This window comes from Lepidochelys olivacea (genome assembly GCF_965140295.1).
Source record: "Lepidochelys olivacea isolate rLepOli2 genome assembly, chromosome: 15".
NCBI lineage: Eukaryota > Metazoa > Chordata > Testudines > Cheloniidae > Lepidochelys > Lepidochelys olivacea.
Window position 1 is genome coordinate 31086402 of NC_140425.1, and position 22021 is coordinate 31108422.

General features: G+C 44.4%; 1 protein-coding gene across 1 annotated transcript in view; it reads right to left on the reverse strand.

Moving 5' to 3' along the window:
• Window positions 1–22021, reverse strand: part of SSH1 (slingshot protein phosphatase 1) — a 61081-nt gene that overhangs the window by 23007 nt on the left and 16053 nt on the right. The window contains exons 3-5 of the mRNA XM_084648905.1: window positions 9213–9316; window positions 1779–1843; window positions 971–1092 (exon numbers count right to left, since the gene is read on the reverse strand). Coding sequence (XP_084505031.1) covers window positions 971–1092; window positions 1779–1843; window positions 9213–9316 — 291 coding nt within the window. The remainder of the gene's footprint in view (window positions 1–970; window positions 1093–1778; window positions 1844–9212; window positions 9317–22021) is intronic.

Genomic DNA, 22021 nt, shown 5'->3' on the forward strand with positions numbered 1-22021 from the left:
TGCTGGGTTAGGAGCTCCTCTACCCCTCTGACAGCACTTAACAACAGTGGGAAGTATAGCACCAAAGCAAGTAAGAACGAACTTCATAGCCAGGAACAGCCAGTGGGTTTACTGTCAATGAAAACATTTTCTTACTGTATATTATATTAGTATATATACTCCCTCCTAACACATATCTACCCTCTTCACTTATAGTACAGAAAAATCCACTCTGATTTATTAGAAGACAAGGGAAAACGTTTAAAAAAACCCTACATTTTGGCTATTCCTTGAGTATAGTCAAGTGTAATATGACAGAGGGCTAGTGGTCTGAATACAGAACTAGGAGCCTAGAAGTCCTGACTCTCTACCACACATTCCGCCTGTGTCCTTGGGCAAGTAATGACTTCTCTGCCTCTGTTTCTTCATCTATAAAATGAGGAGAACACAAGGATTCTGAGGGTTACTTAATATTTTATGGGGCTTTGGAAATAGTAAACACTCTTATCAGGAGATGGGTCTGTATCCCAGACAGAACACAGAACTCAAATTTGGGAAAAGCTAGACATAAATCCCTAATCTCTCAGCACTTTGGGTTTGTTTATTCTTTGCAGGAGCTTTATGCTATTTAGAAATTAAAGCAGATCCATCACTGTCCAGCTCCAGGACATTAACAACATTTTGGGCCTGATTTGAAAAAGTGGCCTTCAGTTTTGCAGCTCTAAGTAGCTGCAGACACATTTTGGGGCCATTAGACATCTAGCTACCTTAACTGGCTGCAGATCAGTCAGATGCCACAGTGCTATGAAAGGACTGTGCACACAGTACTTTGCCCTGAACTGTTTGCAGGGCTGCAATGCAGCCGAAGAGTTGAAGGCCTTTACAACATCAGGTCCTTCATCTTTATGGGAATCAGGTGACTTTATAGTACAACAGAGAGAATGTCCTGTTCAAGCAACACCGTGGCACACAAGAAGTCTCCCAGACGTACCTTTCTTTGCTGGAAAAGTCCACTCCCAGTAAAATGTTTTCTTCTGTGTCTTGCCGCCCACTGCTATACACGACCACCATGTATCTGACTCGGTCTGTCCACATGCTTTCCAAGCGTACAGCCTAAAACAGGGCAACACAGCTCTGCAAACCTGCTGTCAATGACCATTATTGCCATTAATGTTAGAGTTCATTATTTGTGTTGCAGTCAGGCCCAAAGGCCCCAGTCAGCATAGGGCTCTGTGGCGTTAGCTGCTGCAGAAACACATAGGAAGACACAGTCCATCCGCTCTCTGCACACATTTAGCCACTAGTTTAACCAAAAGCCTATAGGAGGGGAGGGGAGGGAAGGGGCACAGTGGAAGTGCAGTTTCTTTGCCTAGATTACCAGTGTCCATTCTGAAACTTGTTAAAAGATGAAGTCTGAGGGGAAAATAAACTGGGATTTTTTAAAAATGTAGGTTAAGTAGGAAAGTTGATAAAAGTACCAATCTTGCATTGGACTGGGGTATAGGAAGGTACTAAGGTACTTCCATCGTTACCTTTTATGATTTTTACACTGCAGTGTCGCAGTGACCCTACCTCGGGTAATTCACGAGGCCTTTCCCTTCTGATGTGACATTTCATATCCTCTACATGTGTGGCTGTCTGCATTACTCAAACAGGCAGGGTTTTAATAAAAGATTCTTTACCTTCTTTAAAAGGGAAGCGTGGCCCTGTTAGAAATACCAGTGATCATGGTGCTATTTTATAGAGCTATTTCAGACTCCTCCGGCTGAAAGAAGGGCAGAAACGGCAGACCCTCTTACCAATTTGATTCTGTCCTCACAGCGCAGAAGGTTGATCATCACTTGAAGGTGCTGGGGCAAGTCACCTACAGAGATGATTGGGAAATAATCAACAGATGTTGCCATGGTCCCTACTTAGTGCACTAAGCTCTGCATGTCCTCCTGATGTATAGAGAAACTTAAATTCCTGTAACTAGAGAAAATTTGGGAAGCCATTCAAGCCTCAGACTCTCAGAGCATTCTTAAGATGATAACGACAGAATTGAGTTTCCCTGGATACCAGACTAATTAGTCTGTCATGGGACCTGGACATTTTGGCATTTGGCAGGCATTAGATACATAAGGAATGCCTCTGCCACTGGTTCAAATTATAACCAACAAGATTTGTCTCATAGCTACCACATCCTGCACTGAACAGTAAGATTTGTGGGCAAGGGATTGGGAGGGAGGGGATAATGGGGAAACAAGAGATTCCTGAAAGATTAAGGCTATAAAAAATAAATAAATTTGTGAATTTCATACAAGACAATGGGCCTGAGTCTGTGGGCCTAACTCAGGCCATTTTCCTTTTGAACACAATAGGAGTTTGCATGTGTGAAGGCTGCAGGACTTGACCCAGCTGAGGTTACAGTAACATTTTACCCTAACGCAGTTAGTACCATTCATGCAATAAGAAAAGGAGGACTTGTGGCACCTTAGAGACTAACAAATTTATTTGAGCATAAGCTTTCATGAGCTGCAGCTCGCTTCATCGGATGCATTCAGTGAAAAATACAGTGAGGAGATTTATATACATAGAGAACATGAAACAATGGGTGTTACCATACACACTATAACAAGAGTGATCACTTAAGGTGAGCTATTACCAGCAGGAGAGCGGAGGGGGGGTAGGGAGGGACACACCTTTTGTAGTGATGGTCAAGGTGGGCCATTTCCAGCAGTTGACAAGAACATCTGAGGAACAGTGGGGGGTGGAGGAGGGGGAAATAAACATGGGGAAATAGTTTTACTTTGTGTAATGACCCATCCACTCCCAGTCTCTATTTAAGCCTAAGTTAATTGTATCCAGTTTGCAAATTAATTCCAATTCAGCAGTCTCTCGTTGGAGTCTGTTTTTGAAGTTTTTTTGTTGAAGAATTGCCACTTTTAGGTCTGTAATCGAGTGACCAGAGAGATTGAAGTGTTCTCCGACTGGTTTTTGAATGTTATAATTCTTGACATCTGATTTGTGTCCATTTATTCTTTTACGTAGAGACTGTCCAGTTTGACCAATGTACATGGCAGAGGGGCATTGCTGGCACATGATGGCATATATCACATTGGTAGATGTGCAGGTGAACGAGCCTCTGATAGTGTGGCTGATGTGATTAGGCCCTATGATGGTGTCACCCGAATAGATATGTGGACACAGTTGGCAACGGGCTTTGTTCCAAGGATAGGTTCCTGGGTTAGTGGTTCTGTTGTGTGGTTGCTGGTGAGTATTTGCTTCAGATTGGGGGGCTGTCTGTAGGCAAGGACTGGTCTGACTCCCAAGATCTGTGAGAGTGATGGGTCGTCCTTCAGGATAGGTCCTTGATGATGCGTTGGAGAGGTTTTAGTTGGGGGCTGAAGGTGACGGCTAGTGGTGTTCTGTTATTTTCTTTGTTGGGCCTGTCCTGTAGTAGGTGACTTCTGGGTACTCTTCTGGCTCTGTCAATCTCTTTCTTCACTTCAGCAGGTGGGTATTGTAGTTGTAAGAATGCTTGATAGAGATCTTGTAGGCGTTTGTCTCTGTCTGAGGGGTTGGAGCAAATGCTGTTGTATCGTAGAGCTTGGCTGTAGACAATGGATTGTGTGGTGTGGTCTGGGTGAAAGCTGGAGGCATGTAGGTAGAATAGAGGTCAGTAGGTTTCTGGTAATAGGGTGGTGTTTATGTGACCATCGCTTATTAGCACAGTAGTGTCCAGGAAGTGGATCTCTTGTGTGGACTGGTCCAGCCTGAGGTTGATGGTGGGATGGAAATTGTTGAAATCGTGGTGGAATTCCCCAATGGCTTTGCTTCCATGGGTCCAGATGATGAAGATGTCATCAATGTAGCGCAAGTAGAGTAGGGGCATTATGGGACAAGAGCTGAGGAAGCGTTGCTCTAAGTCAGCCATAAAAATGTTGGCATACTGTGGGGCCATGCGGGTACCCATAGCAGTGCTGCTGATTTGAAGGTATACATTGTCCCCAAATGTGAAATAGTTATGAGTGAGAACAAAGTCACAAAGTTCAGCCACCAGGTTTGCCGTGACGTTATCGGGAATACTGTTCCTGACGGCTCGTATCCATCTTTGTGTGGAATGTTGGTGTAGAGGGCTTCTACATCCATAGTGGCCAGGATGGTGTTTTCAGGAAGATCACCGATGGATTGTAATTTCCTCAGGAAGTCAGTGGTGTCTCAAAGATAGCTGGGAGAGCTGGTATTGTAGGGCCTGAGGAGGGAGTCTACATAGTCAGACAATCCTGCTGTCAGGGTGCCAATCCCTGAGATGATGGGGCATCCAGGATTTCCAGGTTTATGGATCTTGGGTAGCAGATAGAATACCCCAGGTCAGGGTTCCAGGGGTGTGTCTGTGCGGATTTGTTCTTATGCTTTTTCAGGGAGTCTCTTGAGCAAATGGTGTAGTTTCTTTTGGTAACCCTCAGTGGGATCAGAGCGTAATGGCTTGTAGAAAGTGGTGTTGGAGAGCTGCCTAGCAGCCCCTTGTTCATATTCCAACCTATTCATGATGACAACAGCACCTCCTTTGTCAGCCTTTTTGATTATGATGTCAGAGTTGTTTCTGAGGCTGTGGATGGCATTTTGTTCTGCACGGCTGAGGTTATGGGGCAAGTGATGCTGCTTTTCCACAATTTCAGCCCGTGCACGTCGGTGGAAGCACTCTATGTAGAAGTCCAGTCTGTTGTTTCGACCTTCAGGAGGAGTCCACCCAGAATCCTTCTTTTTGTAGTCTTGGTAGGAAGCTCTCTGTGGGTTAGTATGTTGTTCAGAGGTGTGTTGGAAATATTCCTTGAGTCGGAGATGTCGTAAATGGGATTCTAGATCACCACAGAACTGTATCATGTTCATGGGGGTGGAGGGGCAGAAGGAGAGGCCCCGAGATAGGAGAGATTCTTCTGCTGGGCTAAGAGTATAGTTGGATAGATTAACAATATTGCTGGGCAGGTTAAGGGAACTACTGTTGTGGCCCCTTGTGGCATGTAGTAGTTTAGACAGTTTAGTGTCCTTTTTCTTTTGTAGAGAAGCAAAGTATGTGTTGTAAATGGCTTGTCTAGTTTTTGTAAAGTCCATTTCGTTCACCTGCACATCTACCAATGTGATATATGCCATCATGTGCCAGCAATGCCCCTCTGCCATGTACACTGGTCAAACTGGACAGTCTCTACGTAAAAGAGTAAATGGACACAAATCAGACGTCAAGAAAATTAACATTCAAAAACCAGTTGGAGAACACTTCAATCTCTCTGGTCACTCGATTATAGACCTAAAAATGGCAATTCTTCAACAAAAAACTTCAGAAACAGACTCCAACGAGAGACTGCTGAATTGGAATTAATTTGCAAACTGGATACAATTAACTTAGGCTTGAATAGAGACTGGGAGTGGATGGGTCATTACACAAAGTAAAACTATTTCCCCATGTTAATTTCCCCCTCCTCCACCCCCCACTGTTCCTCAGATGTTCTTGTCAAATGCTGGAAATGGCCCACCTTGACCATCACTACAAAAGGTGTCTCCCCCCCTCCCCTCCCTCCGCTCTCCTGCTGGTAATAGCTCACCTTAAGTGATCACTCTTGTTATAGTGTGTATGGTAACACCCATTGTTTCATGTTCTCTCTGTATATAAATCTCCTCACTGTATTTTCCACTGAATGCATCCGATGAAGTGAGCTGTAGCTCACGAAAGCTCATGCTCAAATAAATTGGTTAGTCTCTAAGGTGCCACAAGTCCTCCTTTTCTTTTGTGAATACAGACTCACACGGCTGCTCCTCTGAAACCTGTCATTCATGCAACAGCATACTTGGAATCTACAGAAGCAGACACATTCCTGTTTGGTACAAATGGGTTATAGCAGGGGTTCTCAAACAGGGGGTCGGGACCCCGAGGGGGTCACCAGGTTATTACCTGGGGGGTTGCGAGCTGTCAGCCTCCACCCCACTTTGCCTCCAGCATTTATAATGGTGTTAAATATATAAAAAAGGATTTTTTAATTTATTAGGGGGTCACACTCAGAGGCTTGCTGTATGAAAGGGGTCACCACTACAAAAGTTTGAGAACCACTGGGTTATAGGATTAAGTCATACATGTGAAAATACAATGAGACTCTGTCTAATAATGTGATAACGCAAGCATAACTTTCTATACAAGATACAGTTCCTCCCATAGGATACTTGCAGGGCATATGAATTGCTGACGGTCTGAGAAACCAAAAGCCAGGGTTGGCATTCAAACATGCTCTTTGTTATTCTGGAGTGTTTACTAAGCAGCAGACATACAGTACCACACTGTGCCTTTCCCACATGCTCCTTCACGCAACGCGCCCTGATGGCGATTTTTTTTTTAAGCTAACCACTTATTCCAAAGCTGTCAAAGACAGAAGGCATAAAAATACAGGGCGAGTGGGGCTCATTCTCTTTAACCCTGTGTATTCTTATCAGTCTTAATATACTTTTAATTTAAATTCTCTGCTGTCTCTTCTCTCCCTTTTAGCACACTGGAAACAACCAGAATCTATATAAACTCATAAACATGTATAACATTTTAAGAACAATGTCTAGATGTAGCATCTAAATTAGAATTTCCTGCCTAAAGCCAAGAAATGAAATATATGGAGCTAAGAGGCAAGGGCTTTGGGTCATGTACATCCTAGGCCCCGATCCCACAAGGAGCTCCTCACCTCTGCACTCACTTGGAGATCTTTGCAAGAGTGGGGCCTGAACTGTGTTCTTTAGACTGTTCTTGTGTCTGTTTTGATTAAGCTGGACATCACAGGAAAATGGGGTTTATGTAAGGCTACAATAACCAAAATATTAAGTGAAGGCTTCAAAAGAACCCTGAGGTGTGGGGATTTCTGCTAACTATTCCTGGTCTATTTCTCGATTTCAACAATTATTCCTTAGCCGAAAGCACTACAGACTGCTTCACACTAAAGCAGCTTGAAGCGGGCTAGTCACCTGTCTTTTGTGGTATGAACCTCACTAAGCAGTAACCTTGCATTTTCTTAGTCTCCATTGAATAAATATGATGTAAATGGGGCCAGAAGCCATTCTTCTCCCGCCCTCCAAAACTGGCCAGCTGAATTAACAGGGTAAAGGGGCTGCCATCCCCTGAAACATCAGGCATTGGCCACTGGATTGGTTAGTCTGAGCCGCTGGTAAATGCTATGATCCTTTTAGGTTGAATCCTAAGGACGCAATGCCAAAGGCAGCATGCGGATCTGCAAATGAAGCTCCACAATTCCATTCAGTACTGTGTTACCCCCATGGTTCATTTGGAGACTGTATGCGCTGTGGAAAAGTCTTCATTCTGCCTACTCAAACCCTTATGTGAGTTGGTCCCTGCGCCTGGCTCAGATTGGTTACACATCAAAGACAGTAAAGAGAGAGTAAAATGCAGTTCTGGTAATCCTTGCCCATGACCCGTTTTCACTTGCATGACATAATTCTGCAATTAGCTTTTTTTCCATTTTCCATCTACAACAACAGAGTCAATTATTTTTATTTCAAAGGGTATTTGTTAAAACTGGCTATTTTCAACAGCCCAGTGACAAACACTAGAGTGGACAAATCGGCAGAAGGGAGTGGGGTTGTTTTGTTGTTGTTGCTTTTTATTATACATCTATCATGCATTCCCTCTAGCACTCCGGTTATAGTTCTTATTAAAAGTCAAGGTTATAACATAGCATAAAAATATACAAACCATTACTGATGAGCTATTTTTTCAAGGTAGGAACAACAAAATTAATTGATTTAACTAAAAATTACTTCTTTAAACATAATAACTACGGATTTATTTGGGTTAGGATGTTTGGATGGGATAAAATCTCTTACCTGGTATACAAAAATTTAATAACAGAATCAACAGGATTTCCATCTCAGGCCCTGAGTCAGCAAGGCTTGTGTCTAATTTTAAGCACTATATTCGATTTCAAAAGGATTACTCATGCACTTAAAATTAGGCCCGTGCTTACGGACCTGTCAGGAATCAGGGCCTGCAACAGAGCTAGTCTCCAGGCACCCTCATCAATACAGCTGGCCTGCAGCAGCTGCCTGATAGCCTGGTTCTTAAGCCAACCACAGCAGCAGCTCCCTGGCTTCTCAACGCTCACACCTGCCGCTGTGCCTGCTCCTATCCTAGCTTGTTCCTGCTGCTCCTGCCTTGCATCCAGCCTTGTCTCTGTCCTGTCCCTGCCTTGAGCCCCTCCCCGCTCTCTCGAGTTCCTGATCTCTGGTTCTAACCCCTGGCTCTGGCTCCTGACTAGGGACTCTGACTCAACCACCTGGCTCCGGTATCCAGTTCCTGATCTCCGGTATCCAGTGCCTGATCTCCAGTTTTGATTCTGACTCCGGCGACTGACTACGGCTCTGACTCCAGCCACTATGCCTGTCTCCCGCTCTGGCCACTAGGCTACAGCGCCCTCGTACTGGTCAGCTGACAAGACCTTACTGAACCAAGGCTTCAGTGCCCACAGAACAGATGATAAAACCACTGATCAAGAAAAGGGAACAGCCCAGTGCAATGGGTTAATCTTTTTGCTATACAAAGAGAGGGGAACGCAAAGCAGGTTTAGTCAAATTAGTAAAGTGGAAAAAATAGACATTTCTTCTCACAAGAAGGCAGAAAACATGAATGGCATTCAAAAGAGCATCATATGGCTCAGCAGATTTTCCTCAAAGGCCCTAGACTAAAGGACACGGTGCTGAATATTATGATGTTCATAGGTTTCAGAGTTGTAGCCGTGTTAGTCTGTATTCGCAAAAAGAAAAGGAGTACTTGTGGCACCTTAGAGACTAACCAATTTATCTGAGCATAAGCTTTCGTGAGCTACAGCTCACTTCCGATGCATCCGATGAAGTGAGCTGTAGCTCACGAAAGCTTATGCTCAAATAAATTGGTTAGTCTCTAAGGTGCCACAAGTACTCCTTTTCTTTTCATGATGTTCATAGAGGACCACTTTCTACTTCAGTGAGTGACAATTACAAGAGAATTACAGAAATTTAAACAGGGACACGGCATTCATATGTTCCAATTCAACTTCTTTCATCATAAGTGGGGTGGAAATCTAGTTGTACTCAGTGGTTTACACAATGGCCCACACTCTAATGCCGAGGGGGAGACCCCCACTTTCGTGCTCGCGCTATTCGGCTGTCACTGTGCACAACATAAGCAAATGCAAGAAAGTATTTCAATAAGGGATTTAATCAATAACCTGCATTCTTGTGAGGATGCTGCAGACTCCGCTGGCCTTGTGGACTGTTTCCCTGTTGTAAGAAAAGCGCTGCTCCTTTCACCATGAAAAAGCTCTCACTTAAGCTGGAAAACAAAAGACACAGGAAATCAACCTAAGAAAAAGATCAGCAAAACACTCTCAAGGTCAGGATACATTTAGATGGAAAGTCCCAAGCTTCAGACATTACGGGGTATAACGTCCAACATTACAAAACTTAGGAGTTACATCTGGAGGGTATGTCATTTTTCAACAGGATTACAATGCTTGGTCACTAAAGGAGTTATTTGCATGCGCTCTTACAGAGCTGGAAGTAAATTTCCAAGTAATTATACAACATCATTTGATTAAGAAACTCTACAAATTAAAAACAGCAATTGCAAGAACTCTGCCACTAAGATGGTGTGGTACTAATGTAAAGTGGTACTATGTAAAGTGCTGAACCAGTCATTGTTTCCACGGCACACATTTCTTAGGAATGGAAAAAAAAAAAAATCAAGAAACTGAAATTATACATCATTTTTTTAAGTTACAAGAAGGCAAAAAAAAAATCCTTTTTACATGAAAACCGTACAAGTCAAACAGAACTGCTTGGAACCCTCACAATCTGTGCAACGAGTAAAGAATGACTTTTTGCTTCCTGGGAGCCTGATCCTACAGTCCTCATGCACGTAAAGCTTCCACTGACAGCAGGCCAGGCTCCGATATGTGCAAAGGTGCGAGGCTATTTCCCCAAGACTGAGAGGAACATGGATCTGAGAACATAACTAACAAAATCAGTAGTTACAGTAAGGGTCAGCTCAAGTCTAATTACATGTTATCATGATGTACTGGTGAGCATTTGCCATTTGTGTCAGTGTCCATTTCTAAAGTTAGCATTTCCCACAACACTGAAAATCAGCATCTACAAAGCTAGTTTTTGGTTACCGATGTTACTGCTTACATTGCATTTCTTCTAAGGATCGAGACATCAAGTAATGATCTTTACAAGGCAGGTCCCTCATTTTAGACCCAAATTTGCCTCCATCGCATACCACAGAACCTGGGGTTCTCATCTTTCTTTATTATTGTCAATTATCTACGAAGCTAAAACACTGCATTGTGAGACTGTGACTGGAGGAAATTATTTATGCTACAGAAATCAACCCCACGCAGGTCAAAGCTCCCTGAACTATCTGCCCTATCTTTTTCCTTGGCCTTATTTTGGGTCTTTGTCCCAGGGAGGAGCTCACACTCTGTTGCTCAATTCTAAGCGAGGACTTCCAAGTGAAAGACATGGAATTACGGCATTCCGCTTCTCCCCTCTCTGGGAATACAGTGGTGTCTCCATCCCTTCTTTCCAGGTGCATTGGGGCTGCCCAGGCTAGTTCAATCAGGTTTAAATCTTAATTTTTGATTGGTTTGAAAGTTAGTGAAAATTCTGTCACTCAAGGTTTCCAAGGTTATGTTTCTTAGAACAGTAAGTGAGAGCCTTACGGCATGGTCATACTCTGAGAAGTGACTGAAAACAGCATTTCTACATTTACTCTCTTACAGTGACTCTATTTCACACTCGTTCAGTTTACTAGTAAAACAAAGTTTTTTCTAACTGGGAGACAGTTTTTTCTAACTGGGAGACATGTAAATTGTGCCTAGGATCTGAAACTCAAGCTGTGATCTTTTTGACTTGTACACCACCAGGAAGAGGCTCTGCAACTGGAATTTAGTTAATTCCATTCATCATGTGTGCACCACAGAAGAATCCAGCTCTCTCTCCCATAACTGCGTTGGTTCTGCTGCACTAATGGGAGAGTAAAGTAGTCAAAAGGGTAGAGAGTTATATAAGAATAGCATCACTAACATGAACAGCTCTGACTCTGAATACGTTCTGGGAGCAGATCTGCTAAGGAATGTACCACCTTTATAGTCATGCTTCTGACTGTAACTCATCCTCCTCCAGTTGTACATAAGAGGAAAGAACAGTTAAAATAACCCACAGCTAAATACTTAGCGGCAGCCCTGTCTCGAGAAACTTGGGAAACAGTCTCCAAATCAAATTCCTTTACATTTCCCTTTGGAAAATGGGAAATGTACACAGTACAATATATTTACCCCTGATAAAACAATGACTGTGAAATCTCTATTTGAGACAAAGATAAACTGATGAAGACAGGATTCTGTCCCCACACTAGTAACCATAGCTCGGGTGGGTCATCTTTGTCTGATATTTCCCTCTGCTGTAGTGATGACAGTCAATACATCTCTTACAATAAAGAGGAGAATTTCCAGTTGCAGGGAAATGAGAATGTTGCATTATCTAATGTTTATGAGATCATCCCACATTTCGGGACCAGTGTGAAATCATAGTAAAAGGGCAACCCGCCTGAGATGATTTTTGTGGCCATGTATTCATCTACATGAAAATGAAGGTGGAGAAGTCAAACAACTCACTGAACACAAGAAGTTAAAAAAAAAAAATCATGCACATTTATCGGACATGGCCCCAGCCTCACAAAAGACAGCTCTCTGAAAAGCACACAGTTCATATTTCCCTACCACTAACTGCTCTCATGTCCCCACATAACCCTTTTTGATAGTGGATTTCAAATATCCAGCGATCCAATACATCAACATGTCAAAGCTCCCCTTTGTGAAAGCTCTTATTTTAGAAATTTTATTATAATGCGAATGCTGCCCAACACTATCCCAAAGATACACTCTAAGAACATGGGCTTCCTGCAAAAGAGATTTTTCTGTACTTTCTAACATTTCAAGCAACTGTTCCGGAATACAGCTAACAAATGAAAACAAAAGAAAAAAAAAAGAATATTCCAACTCATTTCTACATTGGTTCTTAAAAAGGAGCACATTTCTAAATCATATTATTTTGATAAAAGCAACAGAACTCATTTCCAGATCTCAGTTACCATTATCTCTGCAAGAGACAGAGGATTTTTCAGGTGTTTCAGTAAAATATGTCTTTAAAAAAAAACAAAAACCAATATCCCACCCCCCACTACACAACAAACCCTAACCTGCTGAGCCTGAGCAGCCCTGGCAATGCTCAAGTGAGCGACATTTGGTAGCAGAATAAAAACAAGTGGCATGTACATACTAATTTGGACTGGATTTCTTTGAACAGCAGAAGCACTGTGCTGGCCCAAGAGACAGGCAGAAGTCAATAAAACCAAAAAGATTCATAACCAACTGTTAAACTCACATCCTTTTGCTTCTAAACCCTTAGAAAAAAAAAAGAAAAGAAAGATAGACCGCATATTCTGTGAGGAGCAGAGAAATCTCTTGTCCGTTGATGCTACCCAGGAACTGGATGACTTTTAGAGAACACTGTCTTCCACTGATATCCTGGCTTGAAAAAGCACTTGTCCTAACATATCCTGATGAAAGAGGGCTATTCAAAGGGGGAAAAAACAGCTGAAGCTTGTTTAATCATTTCCCCTCCTACAGACTTTTTTTTTCCTTTGCACACTCTGGAAGCAACACAGCACAGATCAGAAAATGCAAAGCCAAACAACGGGGCTCCAAATAAACGCCAAATTCATTCGGACATCACTAGATAAAAAGTGTCACATTGACTGATGACGATTTGTTTTTCATAACCATACACTGCATACCAATACAGCAATGTAGCTATAAGAAAAGCATCAATTTAAGTCTTTCCTTGCTTACAGTATGGCTACCAAAGTTTGCTTCGTTCTTTTACAGGGTGAAGCATGAGTAACTGAGATACTCGTAAAATGAAGCCTTTCAGACAGTTTAGTATTGTTGTTTGTTCGCAGCTGGTCACAACCAAAGTCGCTGAAGAAGGCATCTTACAAATCCTTGACTAATTGTCAAGGGTTTTTTTACAGGCATGAACCATCATCACATGCTTACATCAAGCAAGTACCACTGGGTTAACCAAAGGAAGAAGCTGCTTCTGTACGTTTTTTGCCCTGCCTGCCCCTCTCAACTAGGAAACACACCAGGCAGAAAACAAAACCACCCGCCCACACACACCAAATTCTCACCAGTTCTGTCCCTTTCCAAGAGGAGTCACTTCAGGCTCTGGACTAAATACAATGCTCAGAGTCCAAGTGACATTTGAGGGGCAGGGAGGGTTTTGAGGGTGTCAGGAAATTTGGGTTCTATACCCAGCTCTGTCACGGACCTCCAGCCTCAGGAAATTCACTCATCTCTCTGTGTCCCAGCTTCCCAGTCTGTTATTGGGGGACAAGAATATGACCCTGCCCTCAGAGGTGTGAGGCGATATTCACTAGTGTCTGTAAAATGCTTTGAGAGCCCCGCTGTGAAGATGTTGCCATGTCATGTATTACAATTGATAACCTTCTCTGTCAGGAAAGCAGGGGTTCTCCAACCCTCATGGCAAAGAACCTTGTGACATGGTGGCTGGCATCCTCTCTAAAGTCACAACAGGGCAAATCCAGGAAAATTCCAGCAAGTTCAAGTCAGCGGAGCTATTTCAGATCTACACCAGAGGGCGAGCAGTATGTGTCCCATTGTTTACAAGTGTGAGGACCTGCGGGTCCAAGTTCTGTAGTTCCTCTGATATTTATGCTACTTTGCCCTCCTCGTATAGGGCCTTTATCCGTACATCTCAAAGTATTTTACAAACTGGGTAAATAGGACCCTCCCGCCCACATTGCAGGTGGGGAAACTGAGGCACAGAGGGCCAGTTGCTTAAACTACAGAAACACAGCAACTCAGTACTTTTACCCCAGTTTCTCCTGACTTACAGTCCTCGGCTCTAACCACTGACCCACACGGCCATTCACATTTTAAAGAAAAATATTTACTGCTGTTTCAAAAAGTTACTCACAAGGACAAGGCTGCAGACACACTGCAATTACATTTCAATTGTTTAAAGAGACAATTTGCGGCACTTTCTGATCATTTCAAAACCTGTCTCCTTATGGCCCCAAATATAAAAAAAAGCAGTTTAAGTCTTTTAAAAATACTTCGTCTTTGACCTCAAGACAAAACGCATGTTATTGAACGGATGCTCACAGCTGGCAGCATAACCCAATTACATAACGTTCCCTGACAGGCTCATTTTGACATCATGCCTTAGGCAGTGGTGCACAGTGGGCACAAAACTTGCACGCTTAGGGTATTTTAGGGAAAGCTCGCATATTGGTAATGACTGTGCATTACAGGATACAGCACAACACTGTATCTTCAACTCACATTTATCCAACTCCCTTCATCTCGGAGTAAATGTCCATACTCAGCACAGAGGTCATTTCATTCACAAGGGAGAGGCACCTCCAGGGTAGAAAGCAGCAGCTCCTTAACAGTTTAGGACAGGAAGTAGAAAAACATATCTAAATGAAACTGCACGAGGAATTTAAGATGGCAGAACTTAATCACCAGAGTTTATGTTTGCCCAGAATACTCTGACTCTTACTAAAACTGTCATGGGATCTTTAATGAACATAATGGTCAGGGACTTTGTTTTTAAGTTTCACTGCAATAAAGCATCTTTAGCATCACAGAGCCTCCTAGGGCATGATGAGCTGATTATCACTGCATTTGCGGCTGATCACATCTGATGAAGTACACTGAGGGCAGCTGGAGTTCAGATTCAATTACTTAGAATTGTGGTCCAACTAGTCTCTAAAAGAATAACGGAAATTCTGAGTCTCAAACTTTATTTTCCCAATTTCTGAACTATTGCGGCAGACTTCCACACCTTCTGGCTAAGCATTACCATCAACCTCCCCGCAGAGACTGCATACTCTGGCCACAGGAAATGGTGATAGAGGATCTTTGTTCCACTGGATAGGAAACTGCAGGGGAGAAATCACACATAACTAACCTTCCAGCTCCTTGCTCACCCGGTCAGCAATTCTCTCCCATTGTTCTGTGTCCTGGCTGCAGCACCACTGAAGGAACTGTGCTCATTGAGCCTCCTTCAAGTTAAGGTCTGTAAATGACGGATAATTGGCTATCATATTTAGGGTGTCAGCTTCTGTGAAGAAGCCTGTATTCTGGATGTCCCGAACAGTTTCAGGGCCTCCTCCCAAATTTGAGCCCAGAGAAATACTCCCAGGATGCTCTTTTTCTATTTCAGTTAAACTTTAATCATGGGCAATGGTTCCTCTATAGCCTCTGGCATGTACTTGTATAGCTTGGACAGCCTTTTGCCCTCCAGAAACTTGGTAACCAGGCCTTCCACAGGCACAAAGCCACGCCTTATTTCCAATGCACTCTGTCAAAATCAAGATTCATAACTACCTCCTGGTCAATTTAAAGATGTGTACGTGTAGGATGGGGGAGAAGGACATGAGTCCTTTAGTGCTAGCCCACAGCCCAGCAGCGAAGCACACAGCCTTAATCCATTGAACAGACAAGTCCCCTAACCTCAGCAATTTGATCAGGCATGTGACCTCCACATGGTCAAAAGCATTTTCAACAACCATTGATGCTGCAATCCCTAGGCTGCTCCCATCCAGCATGGAGAATAATGAGCACTTTCTCCATGTTCTCCAACAGGCTCTGCCCCCCATTGCTCCCCCCTACCCCCTGCCCAGTTACCTGTGGATCAGCGAGCTCGCACCTGATCTCACCTAGCAGTGACCATCACTAGCCTAGAGCTGCCAAACACCACACAGAACGTCTGCCTCCTCATTCCAAAATACAAGAGGGGGCAGATTCATCTAAAAGAGAGTCTGGCTCCAGGAGAATTAAAAGGTTTCCAACAAAAGGAGGACTTTACATGGTGTATTTGACAATATCTGGCCAAATCCAACCTTAGCATTCACTTGTTCACGGCATGGGCATTGTGCCTCTGTGTGCCATGGCAGAATCCACCCCATCATCTTTAGATGAAACAAATACACATTTCTACCAATCCCACCCCCTACCTTGTTACACTTGAGAACACCCCACAGAATAACAGCTGCCTATCTTCACATGATCTTCTGCTCCCCATTCCCAAGCTAATTAGTTCAGGGGAAATCAGTTTCCAAGCTCCGCTGTTAAAAACACTTGCTTTGTAACTATGCCTTTGGCAAAGGAGGCTCCAGCTATCTTTCCTTTTCTGTTCAGTCCAGTCATTGGCTCAGAAAAGCCAAAATATCTCAAGGCAATTCTGCAGCAAAATGTAATGGAGCCCTTTGCTTAGTTTCCCCAGTTGCACTCCTAGAAGTGTGAGATACCACCCAGGCCCCCTTCACAGCACATTCACAGGGCTGTTTCCAAATGGCTGAACCACCTCACAAGTTAGTCTCTTACTGAAGTCTGACCCATTAGCGAAGCCAGTTAAGGAGCAAACTTGCAGACTTCTTGAAACATTGAAATGCAAACAAAATATAAGGGGTGATTCAGGGAACCAAGTATCAGGAAGATAAACGTGTAGCAATACATTTCCTGCTTCTTCAGCCAAGAGGACAATTAAAGTGCACTGACTGCTTGCTTTGGCTTGATATGAGATAATCAGCTAACACTTCCTGACCAAGATAGGGGCCTTTGGAAGGGGTTTTATGTGACACAGTAGAGCTGGTGGAAAATTAACTTTATAGCTACTCATTTACATGTTCCTGTAAAATCTGTGAAATAGAAATTAGAACCCTTTAAAGCAACTGCAGCTTATTTCTCCACTTTTCCTACTTTAACAAAGTGCATCATATATTTAAAATGTTTATTTGCTCTGTGTAACACATACTATCGTCTCAGTAGTACAGAAAGCCTGGCATGCCCCAGCAAATAAAATACAATGGAGTCTCCTTTATAAAGCTAATTGATAGCACTGTAGTTCCCATTTTCTGCTTAAACACAATGTGTTATGGAACAACCCAGTACCTAATGATCTGCATTGCCATGCAAAAGACTTGGTTAAATTTCTTGGACCAGAAGAAAAGGAAATGCTCAAGGGACCAATCTCAATCTGTGTTTTACCCTTCACAAGTGAGATTCTACTATAGAAATATGGACACTGCAAGAGGTGCTAAAAATCCACCATGGTTTGTTTTCACTCTCCAAATATGGGCACACCTGACCTCCTGTTGTGAACAGTGCACTACAAAGGGCTATTTCCAGCACACAGAAGCACTCTCAATAGAGCTCCCTTTAGAGGACATTCAGAGCACTCAGACCTACATTTTGAAGAGTGGGCCATATCTTGGATGCCCAACGTGACACATCTAAGGCCTGATTTTCAGAGCCACTGAGCACCCACACTCCCTCTGCAGTCAGTGGGAGCTGCCGGTGCTCAGCACCTCTAAACCCCCCCAGAACGTACGTCTCAAATCAGGCACTTGAAATTAGGGGATATTTTTAAAATATTTTGTCTTTGTGCATTTCATTACCCGCTCCTGAGATGGTAAAGCTCTTCCCATCTCTTTGGCTGAACTAGAGATTGCTAAAGCAAACCCTACCCAGACTGCCTAAGCTGAAAACAGGTTACTACAATGAAGGGGCCTTAGGTGTGAGAGGTGCTCCAAACCAACGGAAGCCCTGCCTCAGAAAGAACCCCCTCACCTTACTAAAAGGAAGTGGAACTGGAAATACACTCTTACATGCACCAATCTGGCCACAATAGCAAATGTTCTCTTTCCAAGAGACAGACAATCCTGTACCCCAAGATCCAGTGTGTGCGGGGAACAGCAGGGCTTCCCCAGCACCCCCATCAGCAACTCACATCAGATAATGCAAGAAAATTCCAGCCCTCTGGTGCATTTCAAGTCAAAAAGGGGGCTAGTGAGCAAGAAATCCTGGCAATCTTCACTCTAAATGTTTTTAACACTCCAGCAACAAAAGGAGTTTCTGAGCCTGTATTGTTTGGCTGAAAGGCGTAGGCTGCATTCACAGCACAAGAATGCTAAGAAGCATTTCAGACACTGTAGGCCATTCACAGCACCAGATACAAACTCTCTTTCAGAACAAAAAGGAAAAAGAAAAATGAAACCAATCATTAAACCCACCAAAGCTTATTCCCCAGCATAAATGGACCTACAGTGACATGCTTCGAGTCAGTCCAGTGTACCTCGAGATTGCTACATCACGCTTCACATATTCACCCCAAGTTCAACCGTGGATGCCAGAGCACTGGAGGGGGAAGGGCAAGGAAACACATGTTTACCACAGTGCTAAAGCGCCCCCATTTGGAGCACATTAGTGTGTCTCATGCACGCTGTCTGCCCGTCCATTATGGACCCAAAGGAACAGGGGTTATATTTTCAAAAGCACCAACATCCCATTTTCAGAAATGACTTAGGCACTTAGGAGCCTGACTTCCACTGAGACTTAGGGTATGTCTGCGCTTCAATTAGACACCCACAGCTGGCCTGTGCCAGCTGACTCAGGCTCATGGGGCTGGGGCTAAGGGGCTATTTAACTATATCGTAGAGTAGACGTTCAGACTCGGGCAAGACAGCAGGCTCTAGGACCCTGCGAGGTTGGAGGGTCCCAGAGCTTGAAGGACTACACCGCAATTAAACAGCCCCGTGAGCTCAAGTCAGGGAGTCTAATTGCAGTGTAAACACACCCTATGGCACCTCAACCTCTTCTGAAAATTGGACTTAGGCACTTTTGAAAATTTTACTCTGTGTTTTTAAAATGGCTGGCAAGAAGCTTATGAACCAGCTGCATAGTGTATTATTTCAGGAACATCTTCCTGGCTCCTCCCCCCAACCACCACCACCAAATTCTGCCCAGATTGGTTTCCCTAGACCTCCCTGGCAACATACTCCCCTAGCTGCTCCTTCTGCCCTACCTGCCTCAGTCTCCGGTGTTACCCTCCCGGCTCTCCTCTGGACTCCATAGCTGGAGAATGCTCTTTCATGTGTGCTGCCCGCTGACCTGGAGCTCTCTGGAAGTTCTTCATCACCTTCTTCTTTGAGGCAGCCTCCCTCCACTCCTTGGTAAACAAGTGACCTTGGCAGAGCTCATGCTGACCCAGTGTGTTAAGATGCTCACAATACCTTGCAGCTACACAGCACCCTTCACCTTCAGATGACAACAGGATTCACCCATATTAACTAAGCCCCATAATCCTGCCAGGAGATGGGGTCACAGACCTTCCATAGAGGAGTCAAGCAAGGCACACTGGCAATTTAGTAAATTAGCCAGGATCATTCAGTGAGTCAGTTACAGAGCCAGGAAGTGAACCCAGGAGACACCATGTCCCTATATTAGTATGCAACACCTTGGCTTGTCTAAGGCCATACATCCGGCACTGCTCTGCCATGCACATTCAGCCCCTTGGGATATCCCCTCACTGGTCTCCCATTGCCTTCTGCGCCATATTCAGGGCTCATCACTCTTGCCTCCAAGACCCTCCACAACTTCCCTCCTTCCACTTCCTCCACATTCCCAGCCCCTCAACAAACTGCACCCCACTTGTGTCCTCCCCCCATACTTGCCTTTATGCTGCCCTCTGCCAGGCTTCCACCCCTCAAAACACATTTCTTCCAGGAGGTCAACAGGTAGTGGCATAGTCTTACTGGCCTCACTCTCAGCCTTCCTCCAGACCTCTCCCTGGGTTTGTCATCCCTTCCCACTGTTCCTGTCTTAACTCGCTGGGTGTAAGCTCTCTGGGGCACGGTCTCTGCCCTCACCTGTACTGTACAGAACGCACATTTATAGCGCTATGTCAGGAATAAACAATAACCGTCCTGCAGGCAGACCTGACTAGCCTCCTTCTCAGCCTCAATGGCACACATCACTCTCCTCCTGCTTGACAGGAAAACCTCACGCTGAATTGTTCGCAGGGAAAAGCGTTGCGGGCCAGGTGCAATGCCAGCACGCTCAGAGGGATTAGAGAAGTGACTCCAAAAATCCAGCTCCCAGGCTCATCAGCAAGCCAGAGCTCTGTGCTCCAGCTCTGTCCCTTTTACTTCCAGTGGAGCGGCGAGCTCAGCAAAGCTGGCACAATCAGCTCCTAGCAGGAAGGGGCAGCCTGGGTTGCTCCCCCAGGCAATGAAGGAGCAGCTTTGGTAAGCCCCTCAAGCTAGAATTGTATCTGAATGCAGGGAAGGGAAGGTGGAAAAACCTTTGGGATTCCAAGACGGACACAAAAACAAGCTAGCAGAGCGACTACAAATGGCTAGAGAAGAGAAAATTCTAAGAATCCCCAGTACTTTGGCGGGTGAAAAGCCAAACAAAACTACAGACTGTTTTACAAGAAAAGAAAAACTACGCATTGTGCCCATCCCATTAATAACACAGTTCAAAAAGGCAAGAGGCCCATCACAGCATCAGGCAAGTATGCAACAGACTTGGAACGAATGTTTTTAATTGCAATTACCATTTCTGAGCTTCCCGCTGAAAAATGACATCATTTGTGACACCAGCTGCCTCAGAGTCCAGTGTCAGATATTTTAAAAGCCTCTCTGCTTGCATTAGTGCTCATTAAACAATAATAAACAAGCGGTGCTTTTCCTTTTTTATACATTAACCCTTAAGATGACATTTCACCCTATGACCACAAACACCAAAGCATTCACTTGTCTGGCCGTCTGCAAAGCGCCAGCATTCTAGCATGGGCGTGAGCACAGAATGGGGAAAGGGGACTCCAGAGTCCCGTGTCCAAGGTTTCAGCCACAAGATCATCCATCCTTTCCTAACCACCTAACAATTCAGAATAGACCTGTATGGTTTTGCTTCTTGCAGCTGTCTCAACCGCTACACACCTGCTTATATTGCTAGGTACACAGGGGCAAAACACCCCCCAGTGCTGTCCCTTGCACAGTATCACAGTCCAGACTGATCTGAAGAGATCCTGGCTACAACGTGGCAGAACAGCTATGGGAAGGGGACTATCAGTAAGTTCAACAAAACAAAGCAAAGACACAGTGGGGCAGCTTTGTAGCCTAGGGCAGACTTTGCTCCCCAATGCCCTGGTGGTCTGTAGCGAGCCAGCTAGGCACATGGTGCTGGCTTGCCTCCTTATTTCCAGCTCCAGACTGTATTAAAAGAACTGAAAAAACAGTCAATGCTTTCCGAGTGTTTTGCCGTGTAAACAATTGCTATAGATGCAGCGGGGTTGTGTGAGGGGAGGGAGACCACACAACCGGGAATGGTAGGGGAGGTGTCCATGAGAAAAACTCTGTTACACTGCTCCCTGCTAGAGAACAGTTTGGAACGCTTGGCCTAGCAGACAGTGCTGTGCATTAGTGCCTCAGAGAGTGAGGGTCAGGAATGCTGCTTCTCAGGCAGGAGCGAAATCTGCTCCTCTCTCAGCCAAGCAGCCAGCACACTGACCAATCTGCCTCCATTCCGTTCCCAAACTCATTATTTTAAACCTTTAAACTATTTTATTCGTCACCTGCCCTTTGCCAGCGGCTCCCAACCTCATGCCCCCATAGCCACTGAGAAGGGGAAGGTGAGGCTGGGTGGCCAAGCACAGGAAGGTGAATAATAGTTTCCAGGATTAAGAAACAAGACCACAAATGGAATGAGCAGTGGTCAGCCACTAACAGACAGACAACAGTGCAGAGAGTGATGGAAAACCCCAGCAACACAGCAGTGCATCTGCCCAGAAAATGCAGAGCTGATGGGTTTTAGAACGATTCCAAAAAAGGCAGCAGAGGCCAGGGCATATCTGACACATCAGAGATGTGTACAAAATAAACCCAGCAAAACCAGGCAGAGTAACTGAGCAAAAGCCAAAAACCCTCTCATCTAGATCAGCCCAGGCCAGCACTTTCCCTAGTGGCGCACTGCAGAGCAGCACTGAAGCGTCCCAGGCTGCCTGCCTTCCCAGCAGCAGGGAGAGTACAGCCCCCATGCTAGGTAACGAGGAAAGCCCAAGAAAACAATAGCCTGTGACAAAGCCAGCCCATGATGTAGTG